General features: G+C 39.6%; 1 protein-coding gene across 4 annotated transcripts in view; it reads right to left on the bottom strand.

The window, feature by feature from the left end:
• The window catches only part of KIF6 (kinesin family member 6), a 160,330-nt gene that overhangs the window by 73,031 nt on the left and 67,239 nt on the right, over window positions 1-20,060 (bottom strand). For all 4 annotated transcript variants that reach the window (XM_060754090.2, XM_060754092.2, XM_060754089.2 and 1 more), the window contains one exon: window positions 17,544-17,726. In XM_060754090.2, the coding sequence (XP_060610073.2) occupies window positions 17,544-17,726 (183 nt within the window). The remainder of the gene's footprint in view (window positions 1-17,543; window positions 17,727-20,060) is intronic.

The following is a 20,060-nucleotide window of genomic DNA, read 5'->3' as shown; positions in this document are numbered from 1 at the left end:
AAAGTCTTGGAACGCGTGGTGGCCTCACAACTCCAGGTATTCTTGGTAGACACGGATTATCTAGACCCGGCACAGTCTGGCTTTAGGCCGGGACATGGTACCGAGACAGCCTTGGTCGCCTTAGTGGATGATCTGCGCTGGGAGCTCGACAGGGGGAGTGTGTCCCTGTTGGTGCTGCTTGACCTCTCAGCGGCCTTCGATACCGTCGACCACGGTATCCTTCTGGGACGCCTCGCAGGGATGGGTCTTGGAGGTACTGTTTTGCAGTGGCTCCGGTCATTCCTGGAGGGTCGATCTCAGAAGGTGTTGTTGGGGGACACCTGTTCAACCCCATAACCATTGTCTTGTGGGGTTCCTCAGGGCTCAATATTGTCTCCCATGTTGTTTAACATCTACATGAAGCCACTGGGGGAGATCATCCGGAGTTTCGGGGTACGGTGTCATCTGTACGCGGATGATGTCCAACTCTGTCACTCCTTTCCACCTGCTACTAAGGAGGCTGTCCAGGTCCTGAACCGGTGCCTGGCCGCTGTGACGGTCTGGATGAGGGCGAACAAATTGAAATTGAATCCAGACAAGACAGAGGTACTCCTGGTCAGTCGCAAGGCCGAACAGGGCATAGGGTTACAGCCTGTGTTGGATGGGGCTGCACTCCCCCTGAAGATGCAGGTTCGCAGCTTGGGTGTGACCCTGGACTCATCGCTGAGCCTGGAACCCCAGGTTTCGGCGGTGACCAGGGGAGCATTTGCACAACTAAAGCTTGTGCGCCAGCTGCGCCCATACCTTGGGAAGTCTGACTTGGCCACGGTAGTCCACGCTCTGGTTACATCCCGTTTAGACTACTGCAACGCTCTCTACGTGGGGTTGCCTTTGAAGACAGCTCGGAAGCTCCAACTAGTCCAACGCTCGGCAGCCATGATTTTAACAGGAGTGGAGCGCAGGGAGCATACAACCCCCCTGTTGCACCAACTCCACTGGCTACCGATCTGCTACCAGGCTGAATTCAAAGTGCTGGCGTTGGCCTTTAAAGCCCTAAACGGTTCCGGCCCAAGCTACCTATCTGACCGCATCTCTGCCTATGAACCCACCAGGAGTTTGAGATCTTCCGGGGAGACCCTGCTCTCGATCCTGCCTGCTTCTCAAGCTCGGCTGGCGGGGACGAGAGATAGGGCCTTCTCGGTGGTGGCTCTTCGGCTGTGGAACGCCCTTCCTACGGACATTAGACTAGCACCATCTCTAATGGTATTCCGCAAAAAGGTGAAGACCTGGATGTTTGTGCAGGCGTTTGAGTAATTTAGTGCAATCTGGTAATGGAACATAGGAATGGAACAATGGACGACGAACCTGGACTACGCTTGGATGATGAGAAGATTGGGTACGGTTGTTTTTTGTAATAATTGTGCATTGTAATTGCTTATTGATAATTTATGGATAATGTGTTAAGTCAATTGTTATATGTTGTATGGAACCACTGCTGTTTCTACTGTTTTTACTGTTTGTGAACCGCCGTGAGTCGCCTTCGGGCTTGAGATACAGCGGTATATAAGCAAAGTAAATAAATAAATAAATAAAGCACCCCTGACAGATGGCCATCTAGCCTCTGTTTAAAAACCTCCAAAGAAGGAGCCTCCACCACACTCCGGGGCAGAGAGTTCCACTGCTGAACGGCTCTCACAGTCAGGAAGTTCTTCCTCATGTTCAGATGGAATCTCCTTTCTTGTAGTTTGAAGCCATTGTTCCGCATCCTAGTCTCCAGGGAAGCAGAAAACAAGCTTGCTCCCTCCTCCCTGTGGCTTCCTCTCACATATTTATACATGGCTATCATATCTCCTCTCAGCCTTCTCTTCTTCAGGCTAAACATACCCAGCTCCTTAAGCCGCTCCTCATAGGGCTTGTTCTCCAGACCCTTGATCATTTTAGTCGCCCTCCTCTGGACACATTTCAGCTTGTCAACATCTCTCTTCAATTGTGGTGCCCAGAATTGGACACAATATTCCAGGCGTGGTCTAACCAAGGCAGAATAGAGGAGTAGCATTACTTCCCTAGATCTAGACACTATGCTCCTATTGATGCAGGCCAAAATCCCATTGGCTTTTTTTGCCGCCACATCACATTGTTGGCTCAGGTTTAACTTGTTGTCCACAAGGACTCCAAGATCTTTTTCACACGTACTGCTCTCGAGCCAGGAGTCCCCCATTCTGTATCTTTGCATTTTGTTTTTCCTGCCAAAGTGGAGTATCTTGCATTTGTCCCTGTTGAACTTCATTTTGTTAGTTTTGGCCCATCTCTCTAATCTGTCAAGATCATTTTGAATCCTTCTCCTGTCCTCTGGAGTATTGGCTATCCCTCCCAATTTGGTGTCGTCTGCAAACTTGATGATCATGCCATCTAACCCTTTATATAATCTAAGTCATTAATAAAGATGTTGAACAGGAACAGGACCAGGACGGAACCTTGCGGCACTCCGCTTGTCAGGAGAGAATGCTTCTAGAACAGGAGAGAATGCTTCTAGAACATGGCCATATAGCCCGAAAAACCTACAACAACCCGGTGATTCTTGGCATGAAAGCCTTCGACAAGACTTAATATTATTGCAACCCTTTGAATTAGAGACCTCCAGATCATCCTGTTATCAATAGACACGATAAACCCAGTGCTGTACCTCCCTTTTTGAGTCTATCTCTATCCACTTGTAATATGTTCCTCTTTTCTGGCTGCCTTCCACTTGACCAAGCACCATTTCTTTATCTGATGAGTCATATCAATATAAGTAAATCATGACAGCCTCACTTTAGTAATTTTGACTTGAATTCAGGTTTGATTTGTTCTAGTAGCCATTTGTTGGCTTTTTATTAGTACGTGGTATCTAAAAATCTCCCCAGCACCGTATTTCAAATTTCTATTATCTTTTTTTATTGTTCAGCTTTCACAACTATATATAGAAGTCAGATATATATTATGGTATGGGCAATCTATGACTCTGTAGTAACTGGTTAAATCTGTTATGTTGTTTCTGCATTTACACCAATGCTTTTATTGGGCATATAAAAAATAGAGAGAATTTTGAACCCTGGAAACTGACTTTTAGTAAGCAGATTTATTGCTTTCATGCATCAACACTAACTGATATGTGTCATGTTATGCAGCTCTTTGAAATTTTAGGGCAAAGATCATGATGTGTATCTTTCTGGACCTTATTATATCAGCCCACAACTATTATATTCATCCCACTGCTGGATGAATATGCTTTATGCCTGACACAATAATGCTACTTGGTAGTGTTTCCAAAAAGGTGGTTTATATCCATGAAAGCTCACACAAAATTAAAACCAGTTAGTTTTAAAGGCACTGCCACTTTTTTTTCCTTCCCCGTCCTTCTTCCCTTTGATGCTGTAAAAGACGTACGCAGCTACATTTTGAAAATTATCTCAAAAGAATGTTTCCTTCATGTGGAGGCTATCTGAATGGACATGAACAAATTACACATTCATCACAGTGGGTTTCCAAAGGCTCCTACTCCCAACTCCAAAGAATCCGAGAATCCAGTAGACCCCTTAACTATCATGTTTCAGAAAACGTTAAATTGAACCCAGGTCTACTTAGTGAAGATTTTGGCAGATATCCCCTTTAAAAGGATTTTTAAGAACTCCCTACAAGAATGAAGCCTCAGTTATTAAATTGAAACCATCTGATTTTCTACTAGAAGTTCTATTCTTTGCAAATGAAAAATATAGTAATTAATATCCCCAAAACACCTGCAACATTATATGATACTTTTTTAAAAATTGCTAATTTCTAGGAAAATAAAAAGTATTGATGCATTTTGGAAACTACTTGTCATGATATCCTATTTCAACATACAGCATTCAGAAACAGAAATTATAGCTGTAAACAATGCTGTACTTTATTTATCGTGTCATCAGCAACCATTGTATTACAATTCTAACAGAGCAAAACAAACACAGAGATTAAAAAGAAAAAGAAAAAGAAAAAAAAACCCACACAGATTTTGTAAATTTGGTATTTGGTTAAATGTCCTTTGACCAGTATCTGGCCACTTGGAGTGCCTCTGGGGTTGCCGCAAGAAGGTCCTCCATCGTGCATGTGGCAGGGCTCAGGGTGCATTGCAGCAGGTGGTCAGTGGTTTGTTCTTCTCCGCACTCGCATGCCGAGGATTCCACCCTGTAGCCCCATTTCTTAAGATTGGCTCTGCATCTCGTGGTGCCAGAGCGCAATCTGTTCAGCGCCTTCCAAGTCGCCCAGTCTTCTGAGTGCCCAGGGGGGAGTCTCTCATCTGGTATCACCCATGAATTGAGGTGCTGGGTTTGGGCCTGCCACTTTTGGACTCTCGCTTGCTGGGGTGTTCCAGCGAGTGTCTCTGTAGTTCTAAGAAAACTATGTCTTGATTTAAGTCGTTGACGTGCTGGCTGATACCCAAACAGGGGATGAGCTGGAGATGTCTCTGCCTTGGTCCTTTCACTATTGGCTGCTACTTCCCGGCGGATGTCAGGTGGTGCAATACCGGCTAAGCAGTGTAATTTCTCCAGTGGTGTGGGTCGCAGACACCCCGTGATAATGCGGCATGTCTCATTAAGAGCCACATCCACTGTTTTAGTGTGATGAGATGTGTTCCACACTGGGCATGCATACTCAGCAGCAGAGTAGCATAGCGCAAGGGCAGATGTCTTCACTGTGTCTGGTTGTGATCCCCAGGTTGTGCCAGTCAGCTTTCGTATGATGTTGTTTCTAGCGCCCACTTTTTGTTTGATGTTCAGGCAGTGCTCCTTGTAGGTCAGAGCACGGTCCAAAGTGACTCCCAGGTATTTGGGTGCGCTGCAATGCTCCAGTGGGATTCCTTCCCAGGTAATCCTCAGAGCTCGGGATGCTTGTCTGTTCTTAAGGTGAAAGGCGCATGTCTGTGTTTTAGATGGATTAGGGATCAGATGGTTTTCCCTGTAATAGGCAGTAAGAGCACCTAGAGCTTCGGAGAGCTTCTGTTCTACCATCTCAAAGCTCCCTGCTTGAGCAGTAATGGCACGATCGTCAGCATAGATGAAACTCTCTGTCCCTTCTGGCAGTGGCTGGTCATTTGTGTAGATGTTGAACATGGATGGAGCAAGCACGCTCCCCTGAGGCAGGCCGTTCTTCTGTTTCCGCCATCTGCTTCTCTGGCCCCGGAACTCAACAAAAAAGCTCCTGTTTTGTAGCAGGTTTCCTATGAGGCAGGTGAGGTGGTAGTCCTTTGTGATATTATACATTTTTCTCAGGAGGAGGCGGTGGTTCACAGTATCATAGGCTGCTGACAAGTCTATGAAGACAGCTCCTGTGATCTGCTGCCTTTCAAAGCCATCTTCTATGTGCTGGGTCAGGTTCAGCACTTGCGATGTGCAGCTTTTGCCTTTTCTGAAGCCAGCTTGCTGTGGGATCAGACAGGGGTCTATATTTTCCATAATTCTATGCAAAATAAGTCTCTCCAGAACTTTGTAGAGGTGGCACAACAGGGAGATTGGTCTGTAGCTTTTTGGGTCATTACGGTCTTTGCCTGGCTTCAAGATGGCGATGACTCTTGCTTTCCTCCAGATTTTGGGGATCTGACAGGATTGTGCTTAGTCTGGAATGCTGTACTAGAATCCAGTTAATTAAATAAACCTGCTTAAAGACAAAAGCATGTCTACTTGGAAAGCTCTGTCAATATTCTCCAAATACTGCTATATTTCAAGAGGTACCATATTTACTTGAATCTAATGCTCATCTTTTTTGACTAAATTGCCTTCCCAAAATTAGGGTGCACATTATATTCGTGTATTAGATTTGATATTTTATGATGCTTTTAGTTGTTGCTATTTTGTTCGTTAAGTTAAATTAGGTTGTGTTATATTGTCGAATGTGTTTATTTTGATGTAATTTTTCTGTATGGTTTTCTTTCCGGCACTTGAATGTTTGCCTTATATGTTGGAAACACCCCTGAGTCTCTTTGGGGAGATAGGGCAGTATACAAAGAAAGTTTTATTTATTTATTTATTTATTTGTTAATAATAATAATATGGTAATCTTAGTGCTGAGCCAAAGCAAAAAAAGAAGCTACCTCAGGAGCACCTGAAGCTCTTATTTGAGGGACATCATCTCTAATTTGCCATGGATCAATGCTATGCAATGCTGAGATTTGTAGTTTAGTGAGGCATCAGCACTCTTTGGCAGCGCCCATGATCCCAATTACAGCCCTCATAACATTGAACAAAGGCAGTTAAAGTGGGTTCATTCTACAGCATAGATGCATTCCAAGGTTTCCTTTTCCATTGCTGAAAGCTTTGGTGTTCTAACACTTTTGTTTTTAATGAAGGAACTACAAGCATGCAGCCACTGTAATGCACACCTTTTTTTGCCAAATAATAAAGAGTGCTGAGTGCCCCTTCTGGCACACTTGCCATAGGCTCACCTCTACTGGGATAGATTCTCTTAAACTCGCACAGCACATTATCTGATCCCCTATACCATTTTGCAATATATTCACAATAGCAACTCAATTATATTTGCTCATTTCCAAATAATGCTTTGAACTCTTTATCCACAAGAAAAGGTTTCAAAAAAATATTTAATACTAGCAAATCAATTTGATTTAACATAGCTGTAAAATACAAAATATCAAACAATTTCTTTTCTTAATACAGTCATTATTTCTATGCAGCCTTTGAATACCATCTGGCTTTTCTGAATTAACTGACATTGATTTCAGTGATAGCTGCCTTTCATTAAGTAATAGGAACTTTGCATCAGACCATATTAAAAAGCTTGTAAATTAGTACAAGCATCTGATAAAGATCTAGGGCAGACACACATATGTACACAAACATAGCAACCGGATTAAGGAAGGGATCATTTCAGGACACAGTGTTCTCCTTATGTGCAACACAGAACAGAATAAAGCAGCTGATTTACCACCAAACCGTTCACACGTTAATTACAATATATGTCAACACTATACAGTTATTGTCTGTTTAGACTAGTTTAAGGGGCATTGCTTCTTCAAAAGAGCTCAAAGGTTGCCAATTTTGTGAAGATGTTTACAATGCATGCCTCTTTTTTTTCTAAGAAATTTTTTCTCAGCCTAGCCTTCCAGAGGGCTGCAGTCAGACTATAACCCTGTATGGAAATCCACTAAGTGATCTTGGGCAAATCACATGCTCTCAGTCTTAGAGAAAGGCAAGGGCAAGCCTCATCTGAACAAACCTGCCAAGAAAACACCATAATGTGGCCCGGGGGGGGGGGGGGGGGGTCACCATAAGTCAGAAATGACTTGAAGGCACACAACAAGAAATTACACTCAAAGCTTTCTGGATAATAGTGAAGAACAGGTATAATTAGTAAGTGGTCTTAATCAATGCTATTTGGTCAAGAAGTGAAACTCCTCTTTCTGCCATTTCCCAGGGAAGGTAGTTCTGTATGAGAAAGGAAAATAATTTTCAGTTCAAAATGCTAACTGCAAAGAACAGGATGAAAAGAGCTAGTGCAATAATATTCTAATTGAAGGGAAGAAGCAGATGATAGATGAACAATGGTTAAGCAATCTTTCCCTTTTAAAATGAATCCACATTTAGTTGCATGGAGCTAGGAGAAAGTGCTACAGAAAAAAATGATCTGCAATTTCTTATACAAGAAAATGTAAACAATGTGAAAACTGGAAAATCCAACAGAGAGCTATATGATGCAGGTTAAGGATATGGCTTTCCATATGGATAGGAAACAGGTTAGACTCCAGGTTTCTGAAGGATCAGAAACTAATTCCACAACCAATCCAACACTTCACAGAGACAAGACTCGATGTACAGATTACAAGTTTTATTCTTTCCCAGGTGCTACAAATCTTCAATATCCTTTCCACCTAAGGGGCCTTCTAAACATGTGTTATAACCCAGGTTAAACTGGGTAATAAGGGGGAGAGGTGGCTCAACATTGTTTAGCCAAAATGTGGAAGATATCAGATGGAATCAGGTTAAAGGCTGGAATTTTTTTTTTTAAAAAAAGTGGCCCTTTAAACCTGATTCCTCCTGAGAAACACACACTTGTTCATGCAGGCATGGAATGCATGTGTTTTCCTTCCCTCCCTGCTGTCTGGACTCCTTTCTGCCCTCCCATTTCCCTCTCAATCCATGCAGGCCTGAAACCTCTGCCTCTCTTCCTCCTTCCTGGAAGAACCAATAGGGGGGCTTGGAGGAGAAATCCCAGCCTACCCAAAGCCCTCCTTCTGCTCTTCCAAGGGAGGGAGATAGATTTCAGGCCTTTTAGGAGTCTTCTTCTTGTAAATCCAGGGGAAAATGGAGGCCGGGGAGTGGGTGGCTGGCAGTGCCAATGTCCACTCCTACTAATCTTGAATCAGCACGGCTGAGTATCTGGACATCATCCCTGAAAAAGAACGGCAGTCAGACGTGTGGCCTCCATCCCAAGAGGAAGTGGGATTTAAAACCCCAATTCCTCTTGAATTTTTGGCCTGTCTGAAAGGGCCCTAAGATATGAAGGTGATATTACACTAGTAGCATTACTAAGCATAGATTTGAAATGATTACTAAAGGAATTCCAAAGATAGGTTTAAAGACGGACATTAAGAACATACAAATAAGGACCACATCTACTTAAAGGTGATGATGAACACTTTGAAATAGTTTAAGATTATCCATACCTTGACTTAATCATTAATAAGACTGTAGACAGGAAATAAGAAGGCCAGGAGATGGAAAGACAGCTGTGAAATAACTAGACAGAATTCTGAAGTGTAAAGACAACATTTTAAAATATAATATATTTATTTATTTATCTATTTAAAACATTTATATTCTGCTCTTCTCGCCCCACAGGTGACTCAGGGCGGAGCACAACATATACAGCAAACATTCAATGCCGGGACATAAAACCATAAATATATACAAACATTAAAATAATTTATATCCAGTTGCTTAAAAACCATCTCAGGACACCATTCTACTGCCTCACTGCACTGCCCCAAAAGCTTGGTCTCACAGCCAGGTCTTCACCATCCTTCTGAAGGACAGGAGGGAGAGGCTGATCTAATATTGGCATCTCCATGTCTTCTTTTTTTTTCAACTTCCACACTACTGGTAGTCATATCTTTGTTAATGATATTCTGCCAGACAATGAAAATGTGTGATTCCTGATATTAAAAAAAAAACCCCACTCTTCTTATATCATTAACCACACTCATAACGACATACTTCATCTTTTATATTTCTGCCAAGAAAATTCTTGCTGTGTGGAGTTTGGAGCTATGGCTTTCTTCTTCTTTGATTATTTAGCAAATATCAGCATTTGGCTGGAATGCAACAGCCATTAACAAAGGAAAAAAGGATAAAAGCTTGTTGATACCGTACTGTCCAGATATCTGTCACAGTTTCAAGGATACTTGAAATATCAGATAGTGGCCAAGAAAAAAAAATCTGCAGGCTGTGAACATGAAAAAGTATTTAGACGTAAGCAAATATAAAAACCAAAAATACTTTTGATCAGCTGCCAGCTTTGCAAAAAATATTTAGCCTCCAATTCCCCTTCAATTTTACTTCTGTCACAAAATTTGGGGTTAAACTAAGCCTCTAGGTTTTTAATTTTAATTTTAACAGTATAGCATTTTAGACAAGACAATCTAGTATTACATTAACCTGTGTTTTTAAACGGATTTAAACTGTTTTTAAATAACTGCCTCACTGGGGAGCTGTGTTTCCCCTTTCTAGAGTGCTTCTGCCCCACTTTGTGCTGGTTAGTGACCATGATAAAGTTTTGTCTTATATTGTAGTGGTTTGACTGTTGGACTAGGCTTCTGGGAGACCAGAGCCTGAATCCCTACCCAGCCAAAGAAGCCTACTGGTGACACCTTTTTACAAGTCATACACTCTCAGACCATGTGGAAGGAAATGGCAGACCACCTCAGAAGAAAGATTGCCAAGAAAGCCCCATGGATTTAGGACTACCATAAGTGAGAAATAGCTTGAAGGCACATAACAGAAACCATTTCAACAAACTCATAGATATAAACTACTGATGACTAGGATACAGTCAAGAGTCTAGCGTTTTCACAAATATTTCCTTTAACTAATTCTCATGGTATTTGTTTTGGAAGAGACTGAAATTCTTTCTGTGGAATTGTAGTCCACTCTGCTATTTCTTAGCTGTTGTAACACTGACTGGCTATGTAACTCTGTAAAACTGGCCAGATATCAATATGATGTGTAAATGGCTAGGATTACACATGCCAGTGCTACAGGAATCACTCATCTCCATCTGAGTAGGTTTCATCTGCTGTTAGAATTGTTAATGTGTGTCCAAATCATAGCACAAGGTTGGGGAAACTGCAACCTTTCAGATATTGTTGGTCTTAAACCTCTATCATCCCTACCCAGTGTAGCCAAGAGTAAGGATTGATGAAAGTTGTACTCTGACACCATCTGGAGAGCAATACTTCATCGCTCCTGCCTTAGAGCATACATTGTTCACTATGTGTTCCCTAATAGGTAGGAACATCCTAGAAAAAAGGCCTAGCCCAAAGTATCAAATATGGAAAATAAAAGACAACAAACAGATAACAATTGGCAAATATACTGTCACATAAGTAGCTATAATAACTACTTATTAATCCAAAAACCGAGTCAGGAAACTATTCTATAGTGCCCCATGTGACTAGACTACCCATTTAACAGATGCACTGTGTTATGAGCTTATTGATGTAACTGGCATGGTTCAACTCCATATTTTATAACTCCTGATCAAGAATGGTCCCTATGGATTTGTCTTTTCTTAAACAAATGGACTTGTGAAAGGAAATGAAACTCAACACAGAATTGATTCCTTTCCTTTGGGCTAACTCCTAGCTTGTTCTTTTTTATACTTCAATAACAAAGATAGGTATGAACCAATTCTGAGTCTGGGAAAGTTATAATAAGCATGGTGTCTGCCACAAGGAGACTGGGTCTTAGACTTCTTGTTACAATCATGACCAAATGTTAACAGCTGTCCAGTAGCATAGAAAGGATTAATTCACATTTAGCAGGTCTGGCTAGATAGATTTGCTTTATCTTGGCAGTTTAAGGCTGGAAAAAATTATACCTCTTGGAACTAGGACAATAAACTTTCCTATGAATCAGACTTCCTGTACAGTTCTCATAATTACTGGGATGGGAGATGGGTTATACTGTATGCTTTGTTTTACTTTATTTGCTTTTGCACTATATAACTCTTAGTAAATCATCATCTATTTGTCTCACCGGGGTAGTAGGGTAGGTGTACCCTGCCTCAAGAAAGCTTCAGACAGTCGTAGAGATTTTGGGTGTCAACTACAACTAAAATTAATTGATAGTTCTCTTCTACAGACCACTTGCTTCCCTATTTGCAACCAATTGAGCTTATCTTATAGCAGTTATATGTAGGAGATTGCAATGCCAAATGAAGTCTTAAATGTGGGAGAGTGAAATTATTGCCAATTCTAACACAGAACAATGCCAAGTAAAATAGATGTGACTGAAAGAACTTCAGACAGGTAGGTTAGCATGGAGGGAATGGCTCAAAGGATCTGAGAGATGAATCACAAAGAGAAGGTAAGGGAAATATCATCAGGGAAGTTACTGCAATAGGTGGATTAAAATACTAGTGAAGATTCCACCAAAACAAACATACAATCAACTGATAAAAATGTTGATTTGGCAATGATGGCCAACAAATATAGGTTTCATGGACAATGCTAAGATGTTGAGCTATCAAATGGACAGACAAGAGAGTGAATAACCAAATAGTCACTTTGGATACCCTGTTAGACCAGGTTGAGGCAAGATTCCTTATATATCAGATATACATTTCTTACTGAAACAGAACAAAACTATATTGCAGTATGAAAAACCGAACTGTAGCTTATACTCAATGTATCATGCACCTCCACAAGGAGTGTTTATTAAAATAAATAAATATATATATTAAAATTAGTATATTCTATAAATTTAGGTTAACCCAATAAAGGTAATGATGTTTTGTGGATGTATTCCTGTAATTTATGGCTAACCTTGTTTTTTTATCTTTGTTATTGAAAATATAATAAAATATTTTTATTTATTTATTTCGTATACTTTTACCCCGCCCTTCTCAACCCCCGAGGGGGAACTCAGGGCGTCTTACAAAATGGCACAATTCGATGCCTACACAATAATACAATAAACGTATAAAAACAGCAGTTAAATGGTTAAACAATTAAAACAACAATATATATCACAGTCAATAGCCAATCTCAAGCACAGCATTCGCCAACTCAGAGTCCATACTTCGTTCCACATTGTCTATTCCTATCTGTCGTCGCAGTCCTTTATTTATCTGCCAGATTGCCCAAAAGCCTGGTCCCGCATCCATGTTTTTAATTTCTTTCTAAAGGAAAGGAGGGATGTCGCTGATCTAATTTCCCCGGGGAGTGAATTTCATAGGTGAGGGGCCACCACTGAGAAGGCCCTGCTCCTCATCCCCGCCAATCTCACTTGTGACAGTGGCGGGGCCGAGAGCAGGGCCTCCCCAGAGGATCTCAAACTCCGAGGTGGGACATAGAGGGAGATGCGTTCGGACAGATAGGCTGGGCCGGAACCATATAGGGTTTTGTAGGTCAAAACCAGCAGTTTGAATTGTGCTCGGAACTGGATCGGCAGCCAGTGGAGTTGACACAACAAGGGGGTGGTATGCTCCCTGTATGACGCTCCGGTGAGCAATCTGGCTGCCTCCCGCTGGACTAATTGAAGTTTCCGAACAGTCTTCAAAGGCAACCCCACGTAGAGTGTGTTGCAGTAATCTATGTAAAATATGAGTGTCTTTCAAACTCCTGCTATTTCTTGAAACCAAAGTTTCTCTAATATTTGAAGAAGAACTCATTTGGTGTTTCTACATCCAAATAAAAAGAGAACAAGAAGACAGACTACAAAGCACTGGGAGTAGATACAGGCAGGACAGGTTTAAACCTGGAGTGTTACATAAGTGAAGCAGGAATACCATGTCTATTTTACTACACTTAGTGTGTAAATACAACAACAACAACAACAACAACAACATTTCATTTATATTCCACCCTATCTCCCCTAGTGAACTAAGGGTGGATTCCAACAAACAAAAAGGCAAACATTCAATGCCTCAATAACAATAAGTACAATATAATAAGCCAGAATAGCCCCACATTAAATGTAATTGATCAAAAATTATAACGAACATAAAACATGAACATAAAACATCCAAATTAATATACAATGCATCATGAAGGTTAACAGATGTGTGCATTGATTGTATGGCCAATGATGTTAAATGGGCTAATGTGATCTGAAAAGGCTCAAATGTATTCATACTTTCCTATCAGGAAGGAAGGAATGAATGAACAAACAAACATATTATACTTTTATGCAGTTTAATGTGGCCCTGTTGCCTCACTGGAAAACAACAGGGCCACATTACTTTCCAGTGGAGCCTGGAAAGTTTAGAAACCTTTAATCATTTGGCTAGAATCAGATGGAAAGAAGAGAGATAGAGGTCTACGGTGCTAACTTGGCTACTATTATCAGAGCTGTTTTGTAAATATATGAATCAGTTACATTGAGATAGTGTAATAAACTAGTTTTAAATAACTTGTAATTTCAGTCCTGACTACTAAAGTTAAGACTTTATGGAAAATTGCTATCTTGACTACAAAAGCTAAGGTTATATGAAGAAAGAGTTAAGAAATCTTAACTCTTTCTTCATATAACCTTAGCTTTTGTAGTCAAGATAGCAATTTTCCATAAAGTCTTAACTTTAGTAGTCAGGACTGAAATTACAAGTTATTTAAAACTAGTTTATTACACTATCTCAATGTAACTGATTCATATATTTACAAAACAGCTCTGATAATAGTAGCCAAGTTAGCACCGTAGACCTCTATCTCTCTTCTTTCCATCTGATTCTAGCCAAATGATTAAAGGTTTCTAAACTTTCCAGGCTATTTCTAGAAAAGTTCTGAAGTTGTAATGTAAATGTACAGATAGAAGAGTGGCTTCCAGTAGAAAGAAACAGAGGAACTTACTCATGAGCAGGCATGCATACAAGTAAAAAATTGCCAATAAATTTCAGCAGATAAAGCAATTGTTTCTAGAGCTTACCAAACACAAGAATTTGCACATGCTTTTCTATAAGCAGACTAATTTCTCCCATACACTCTCTTTGGGCTGTCAGCATAAAACAAAACCCTCCACTGTTAAAATTACTTTTTCTTCCCACAGAAAGTTGTGGCTATTTCATTCATTAGAAAAGAAGGACTAATAACAGAAACAGAGTGAACAAAGTAAATTTGTTTTTAAAAGCAAAAAGTAGCCAATATCAACAGATATAATAGATTGGTGGTCTGTGTTCAGAACTTTATAGATGTTTGAAAAATTGTTATTGAATTCTTTGCCCAGCCTCCCTACTATATGTAATTCTGATCTCACTAAGATGTTGAGGTCTTTTTACCCAGCCAACTTGCTTGATTCTAGAATTACATGTTCAAATTTATCTGGAGAAGAACTATCTTCAGTGTTTTAGATGCTTCAATCCAAAATATTTTTGGCTATTGAATGGACACTATGACTTCATTCTATTTTCCTAATTCACTCAGATTTTCTTTATGAGTCAGTTGGAAACAGATAAGAAAGATAATGAACATTGTGTATCAAAATGGAAAGAAAACAGTAGGTACTAAATCTGTAACAGAACTTTCTATTTTTGGCCCAAGTTAGAAATTAATGGAAACAAAAGATTTCACTTCATTGCAACCAGCTTTCATCTGCTTGCTTAAAACAATATTAATGCATTTCATATGTAATTTCTTTTGCAAGTTTCCTTTTGTAATGACCTCAAATAAATGGCCGTGTTGGTCTAGGTGAGTATGCAAAAAGTTGTTGCAGCACCTTTGAGACTGAGAGAGAGAAAAACTGGAAGATATAATTTCATAGACTTGGGTCATCAGGTGCATAAATATAAATAAATAATTGTATCTATGAAAGCTTATGCTACATTATGCACCCACACATCATGTGAGATTACACAAGGGCACTTTGTTCAAGAAAAGAGGGTTTTGAATAAGGAAGATGGCTTCAAAATGTATAGATGGAATGTTAAAACATCTTCTCTTATAAACTTACCAGCACTATGCCTCAGAATTCCTGGGAAACATCATTCTTACTAATCTAAATGTGTCAGTAAGAATTTGTACATCACAGCTGTAACTTATTTTAACATGGCTGAATATATAAAAAGTAACTGTGAATAAGACAGTGAGGTCTTATTAACACAGAAAGAAAACAGGGTATGATATAGGGTCATCTGAAGCCAGGCCCGTAGCCAGGATTTCATTTCGGGGGGGGGGGGCTGAGTTTCGGGGGGGGGGCTGAGTCTGAGTGAAAGAGGGTCTAGCCTAGCAAACCTTTTGTATCATTACCCCAATACCCCCATGCATATGGGATATATTGAGAATGGTGATCAAATCATGATATTAATAAACATAACAGTTTAAATAATGCACCAGTAAGGCCTTTTCGCGAACCACCATGAGAATTTCGGGGGGGGGGGGCTGAAGCCCCCCGAGCCCCCCTCCCCCCCCCCCCCCGGCTACATGCCTGTCTGAAGCATTTTTACTTCCCCAGAAAATGTGATTAGATTTACCTTTAGGCAATGTGTGTATATAAATGAACCTTAGTGGGACAGTTTTGAGATTCTAGGCATGCAATAAGATAGCCAAGTATTGTCGCTATATGTCTTCAACTCATTTCCAACTTGTTATCAACAAACAAACAAGGTGAACCTAAGACAGATCTATCACAGGATATTCTTGACAAGATTTGCTCAAAGGGAGTTTGCTTTTGCCATCCTCTGAGGCTAGGAAAACCTGACCCACTCCGTAAGTTTCCATGGCTAAATGGGGATTCAAACATTGATATCTAGAGTCATACACCGATCTCTAGAGCAAACTATGGCTCACTTCACTATCCCTGCTTTAGAACTATCCAGTATATTTTTGATAATTTGAAAACAGAACATTATCTTCTTTTCTAATATTTGATGGCACTTTAAAAAAATTGATCAAATCCACAGTCTACATTGGGTACTTTACATATAATTAGTTACATAGAGGCACCAGAGAAACCTATTAATGAATTACAAAAATGCATAATGGGACACCAGTAAGAGTGTCCTGATGCACATCAGCACTCCTTGTTGGTGTCCCAGTGCACAAAAGAACTGATGCACAAGTACAAAGAACCAATTGTGCATTGGTTCCTGCAGATATAAATCCACTTGTGAAGGTGTAAATCCCCAACTGGATTCCAGCCAACAGGATTTATGGCAAATACCTGCATGTTTTTTGTTTTTGGATGAATACAATTGGAGTTCAATGTCATTATTTTATTTCATTTTAAGTGATACAGTGAATCATGTGGTGATCTCTGGAGAACTGAATCGCTTTCAAGATTCACAGTAAATAATAAAAGCACACTAAGACCACTGCTATTTTAAAGGGAACAGCAAAGTCTTTTCTCAGTACTGCTATTTAGTATGCAGGCTTTCCTATTACTTAAAACAAGAGAAGGCCTTTTTAAAAAAATTATCTGGCTTAACAGACTGTTCAAATATATCTACCTTAAGAAATTCTTTACCAAATTGTCATCTTTTTTTAACTGTTCTTTAATTCTCTCTCTCTCTCCCTCTCTCTCTCTATATACACACATACATACATACATACATACATGTTTTTAAACTATGAAAACAGTACTTTATGGCTTGTTTCTTGCTTAAAACATAGTACTTGCTTTTTTTACAAATAACATTAAATAGTATTTATGGATTTTCAGTTTCTGTTCTTTGTTTTAAAGAAAATTTGAATTTATCTAAATTTGCTATCTTCCACTATAGCACATACAGCACTGCTATTACATTATACTGCACTAAAATATTATGCCTGTGTTTATGCAAATTGATATTCCGCCTTTTGCAAAAGTAACTAACCTTAATAAAATTCTTTTAAAAATAATAAATATAAAAAATTTAAACACACACTTTAAACTTCTCCAACAGCAACCCAGGTTAAATGCCAAAGGAGGGAAGAAAACCTAGCCTGACTCAGAAGGCTACCCAAATCCTAGAATCTACTACTGAAAAAGATCACTCCCACAGCCCTACCAAATGTGCCACTAGGGATTGGGAGACCAAAAGCAGGGCTATCCCAACAAATCTTAAAGCTCATAAAAAAGAATACACCATTTCAAATAGCTTGGTCTCAAATCATATTGGTTTTATCATTTGGCTACAACATTCTGGACCAGTATGTTTCCAAATACTTTTCAAAAAACAGCATGGTATATACCATGTTAAAGTAGTCCAAACAAAATGTAACTAAGGCATTTGCCACTATGAACACTTCACATATTTCCAGAAATAATAATTCAAGATGCTATGTAATTTAGAAAATACAAGGAAGTCTAAAATCACAATTGAAGAATACACATAAAGTTGCTAACCTGTTCTCCTGGGAAGGAAGACAGATTTAGTTTCCAAAGTGGCAGAAGTCATTTGATCATTTTCCATATTTTTCAAAAGACTAGAACTTTCTGAGGGTGGGATATCCTTGCTTACAGCACTGAATTGAAGAAAAGCATCTTGAGCTTTCTTTTTTTCCCTCTTTAACATATTTATCAAAATGTCTAAAATTCATTTTAAGGAAAATTTATCAAGTGATTTGTGATAATGGCAACAAAGTATTTTGTTAAAATAATCGACACACACACACATTTATATATATTCATTTAATTATACCTACTCTACTTTCAAAATTTACCAGCATGCTCCATCCTAGTAGTTTACTAATCCCAACCAAATTCACTCTTTAGTTAGATACTAGGCTGAATAGTAAGGTATTTTGTATTGTGTTAGATACCACAAATACTTTACACTCATACAGTATGTGTAGAGTATACCACTCTGACTCATAGACAGAAATGCTAACTCATTTACAAATCTACTCATTGACCAAAACCACAGAAATGGCAAACAAGGCACCAGGTGTTAAATTTCATGACCTATAAACACAAAAATATGAATATACTGTAGCACATAAAAATACAACACAGCTATGTTGGCCTTGAGCACATACAAAATTCACAGTTGGGGGTAACAGCTTTATTATGATCAATCTACATTCTAAAAATATGACAGTTTCCTAGAACAACTAGGCTAGGAAGGACAAAAGAGAAACACAACCCCCCCCCCCCAAAAAAAACAAATTACACAAAACTAAAAAAAATAAAAATCTGCCCCCCTTCTTGTAGCCATTTGGGCTATTGAAACTCAATCTCATAATAAAAATGCCAGACTGAATGAATCTCTGAGAGATAATCATTCTGGTTACATCAAGCTGCATATGAGTATGAAAAATTTATGAGTGTTCTCCATTTCTGATACCAAAAGTTTAGCTGGAATTCATTGATCTGTCCACTACTTAGTTACAAGTTCTGTTTACATAGCGCAAGATCTTGTTGGCAGAGGTGACTACCTGCACAGATAGAGGAGGGACAAGAGAATTTCAATGGTCAATGGGATGGACGCACAGCAGTCTCAGGTCTGGTGATACAGCTATTCTGCTGGCTCCTGAAATGTTCGGTTCTAAAGAAAATCTGTAGGCATAATATTAGGATAAGTTATCAAAAAGGATTTCAGCTGTACTATCCTTGTGCCATGCACTAATATTTTCTTCTTGTAATTTCTATTTACATGATCGCATTTCTATTTACAAACCCACGTGATCTCTTTTATCATCTGGAGAGGCCCTGGTCTCGCTCCCGCCCCCTTCGCAGGCACAATTGGTGGGGACGAGGGAAATGGCCTTCTCTATGGTGGCAGGTAAGTTCCCAACTCTGGAACTCACTCCACAAGGATATCAGACAAGCCCCCACATTGGCAGTCTTTAGAAGGAGCCTGAAAACATGGCTGTTCCAGTGTGCCTTCCCTGAATAAAGGAAACAATGGCCTGCTCTGATCAATTCCCTGCAAAATGTCCTCAGAAGCACTTTAACTACCCGTTGGGTTGCTCTCCCTACATTATCTTTTAAAACCCTCCTGCTTAGATACATCCTATCACTGTTCATGCCCAGTGTGTATTTTAAAATTTTAATCTATTACATCTGGCCCGGCCATAAGGCTTTTAAATTTTTGTGTGTTATTGCTTATATGTGAGTTACATTAATTGTACTGTTTTATTTGCTTGCTGCTTTTTGTTTACTGATGTGTTGTTGGGCTTGGCCTCATGTAAGCTACTCCAAGTCCCCTTGGGGAGATGGTGGCGGGGTATAAATAAAGTTTTATTATATTTATTATTTCAGTCCAGTCACCTTTTTCTGGAGGTGCATAGATGAATACTACAATTCAGGATATTAAATTACAGTGGCCACCAAGCTGCACAAATTCTCCATGCTTTTTCTATACAGATTAATTTATATTAGAAGCAACACAAGTTAGTAGTAGTGAATGCGCTTTAGGAAGCAAATGTTGGAATATATGTCTGTATCATTAAAAGGCAGAATCAACAGCTAAAAAGAAGAATAAAGCACTACATTTATGACTTAAACCGGAATATGACTCTACTTTGCAGCTTGGTTTGATTTAAAATGAACTACATCATAACATTTTACAAGCTGAACACTGCTAGCCTTCAAATTTGATATTCTTGTGAGTGTGAAGAGCTACTTTGCTAAATTGCTTTTGCCTAATATGTACAACTTAAAAGACTTCCAAGAGGAGTAAAAAATGTTGACAAACTCAGGCTAAGATCCTACTCAGCCCTACAGATTGGAGAGCCCTGCTGGCCTGTTTACGTAGATTTGATCAGTCACTTCCTGCTAAAGGTCATGTATATTTAGACTCCTCTATTTCTTAAATGTTTAGCTTTGCATGCCTCTTGGAAGCAACATATTACTTGAAGGGTTTTTGAGAAAATCACCTGTAGAAAGGCTCTGAGGATCCCACAAAGCCACACACTGGGT

This window comes from Anolis sagrei, chromosome 1 (genome assembly GCF_037176765.1).
Source record: "Anolis sagrei isolate rAnoSag1 chromosome 1, rAnoSag1.mat, whole genome shotgun sequence".
Classification (NCBI taxonomy): Eukaryota; Metazoa; Chordata; class Lepidosauria; order Squamata; family Dactyloidae; genus Anolis; species Anolis sagrei.
Note: the sequence above shows the minus strand (reverse complement) of the source record. Positions and strands in the feature narration are given on the sequence as shown.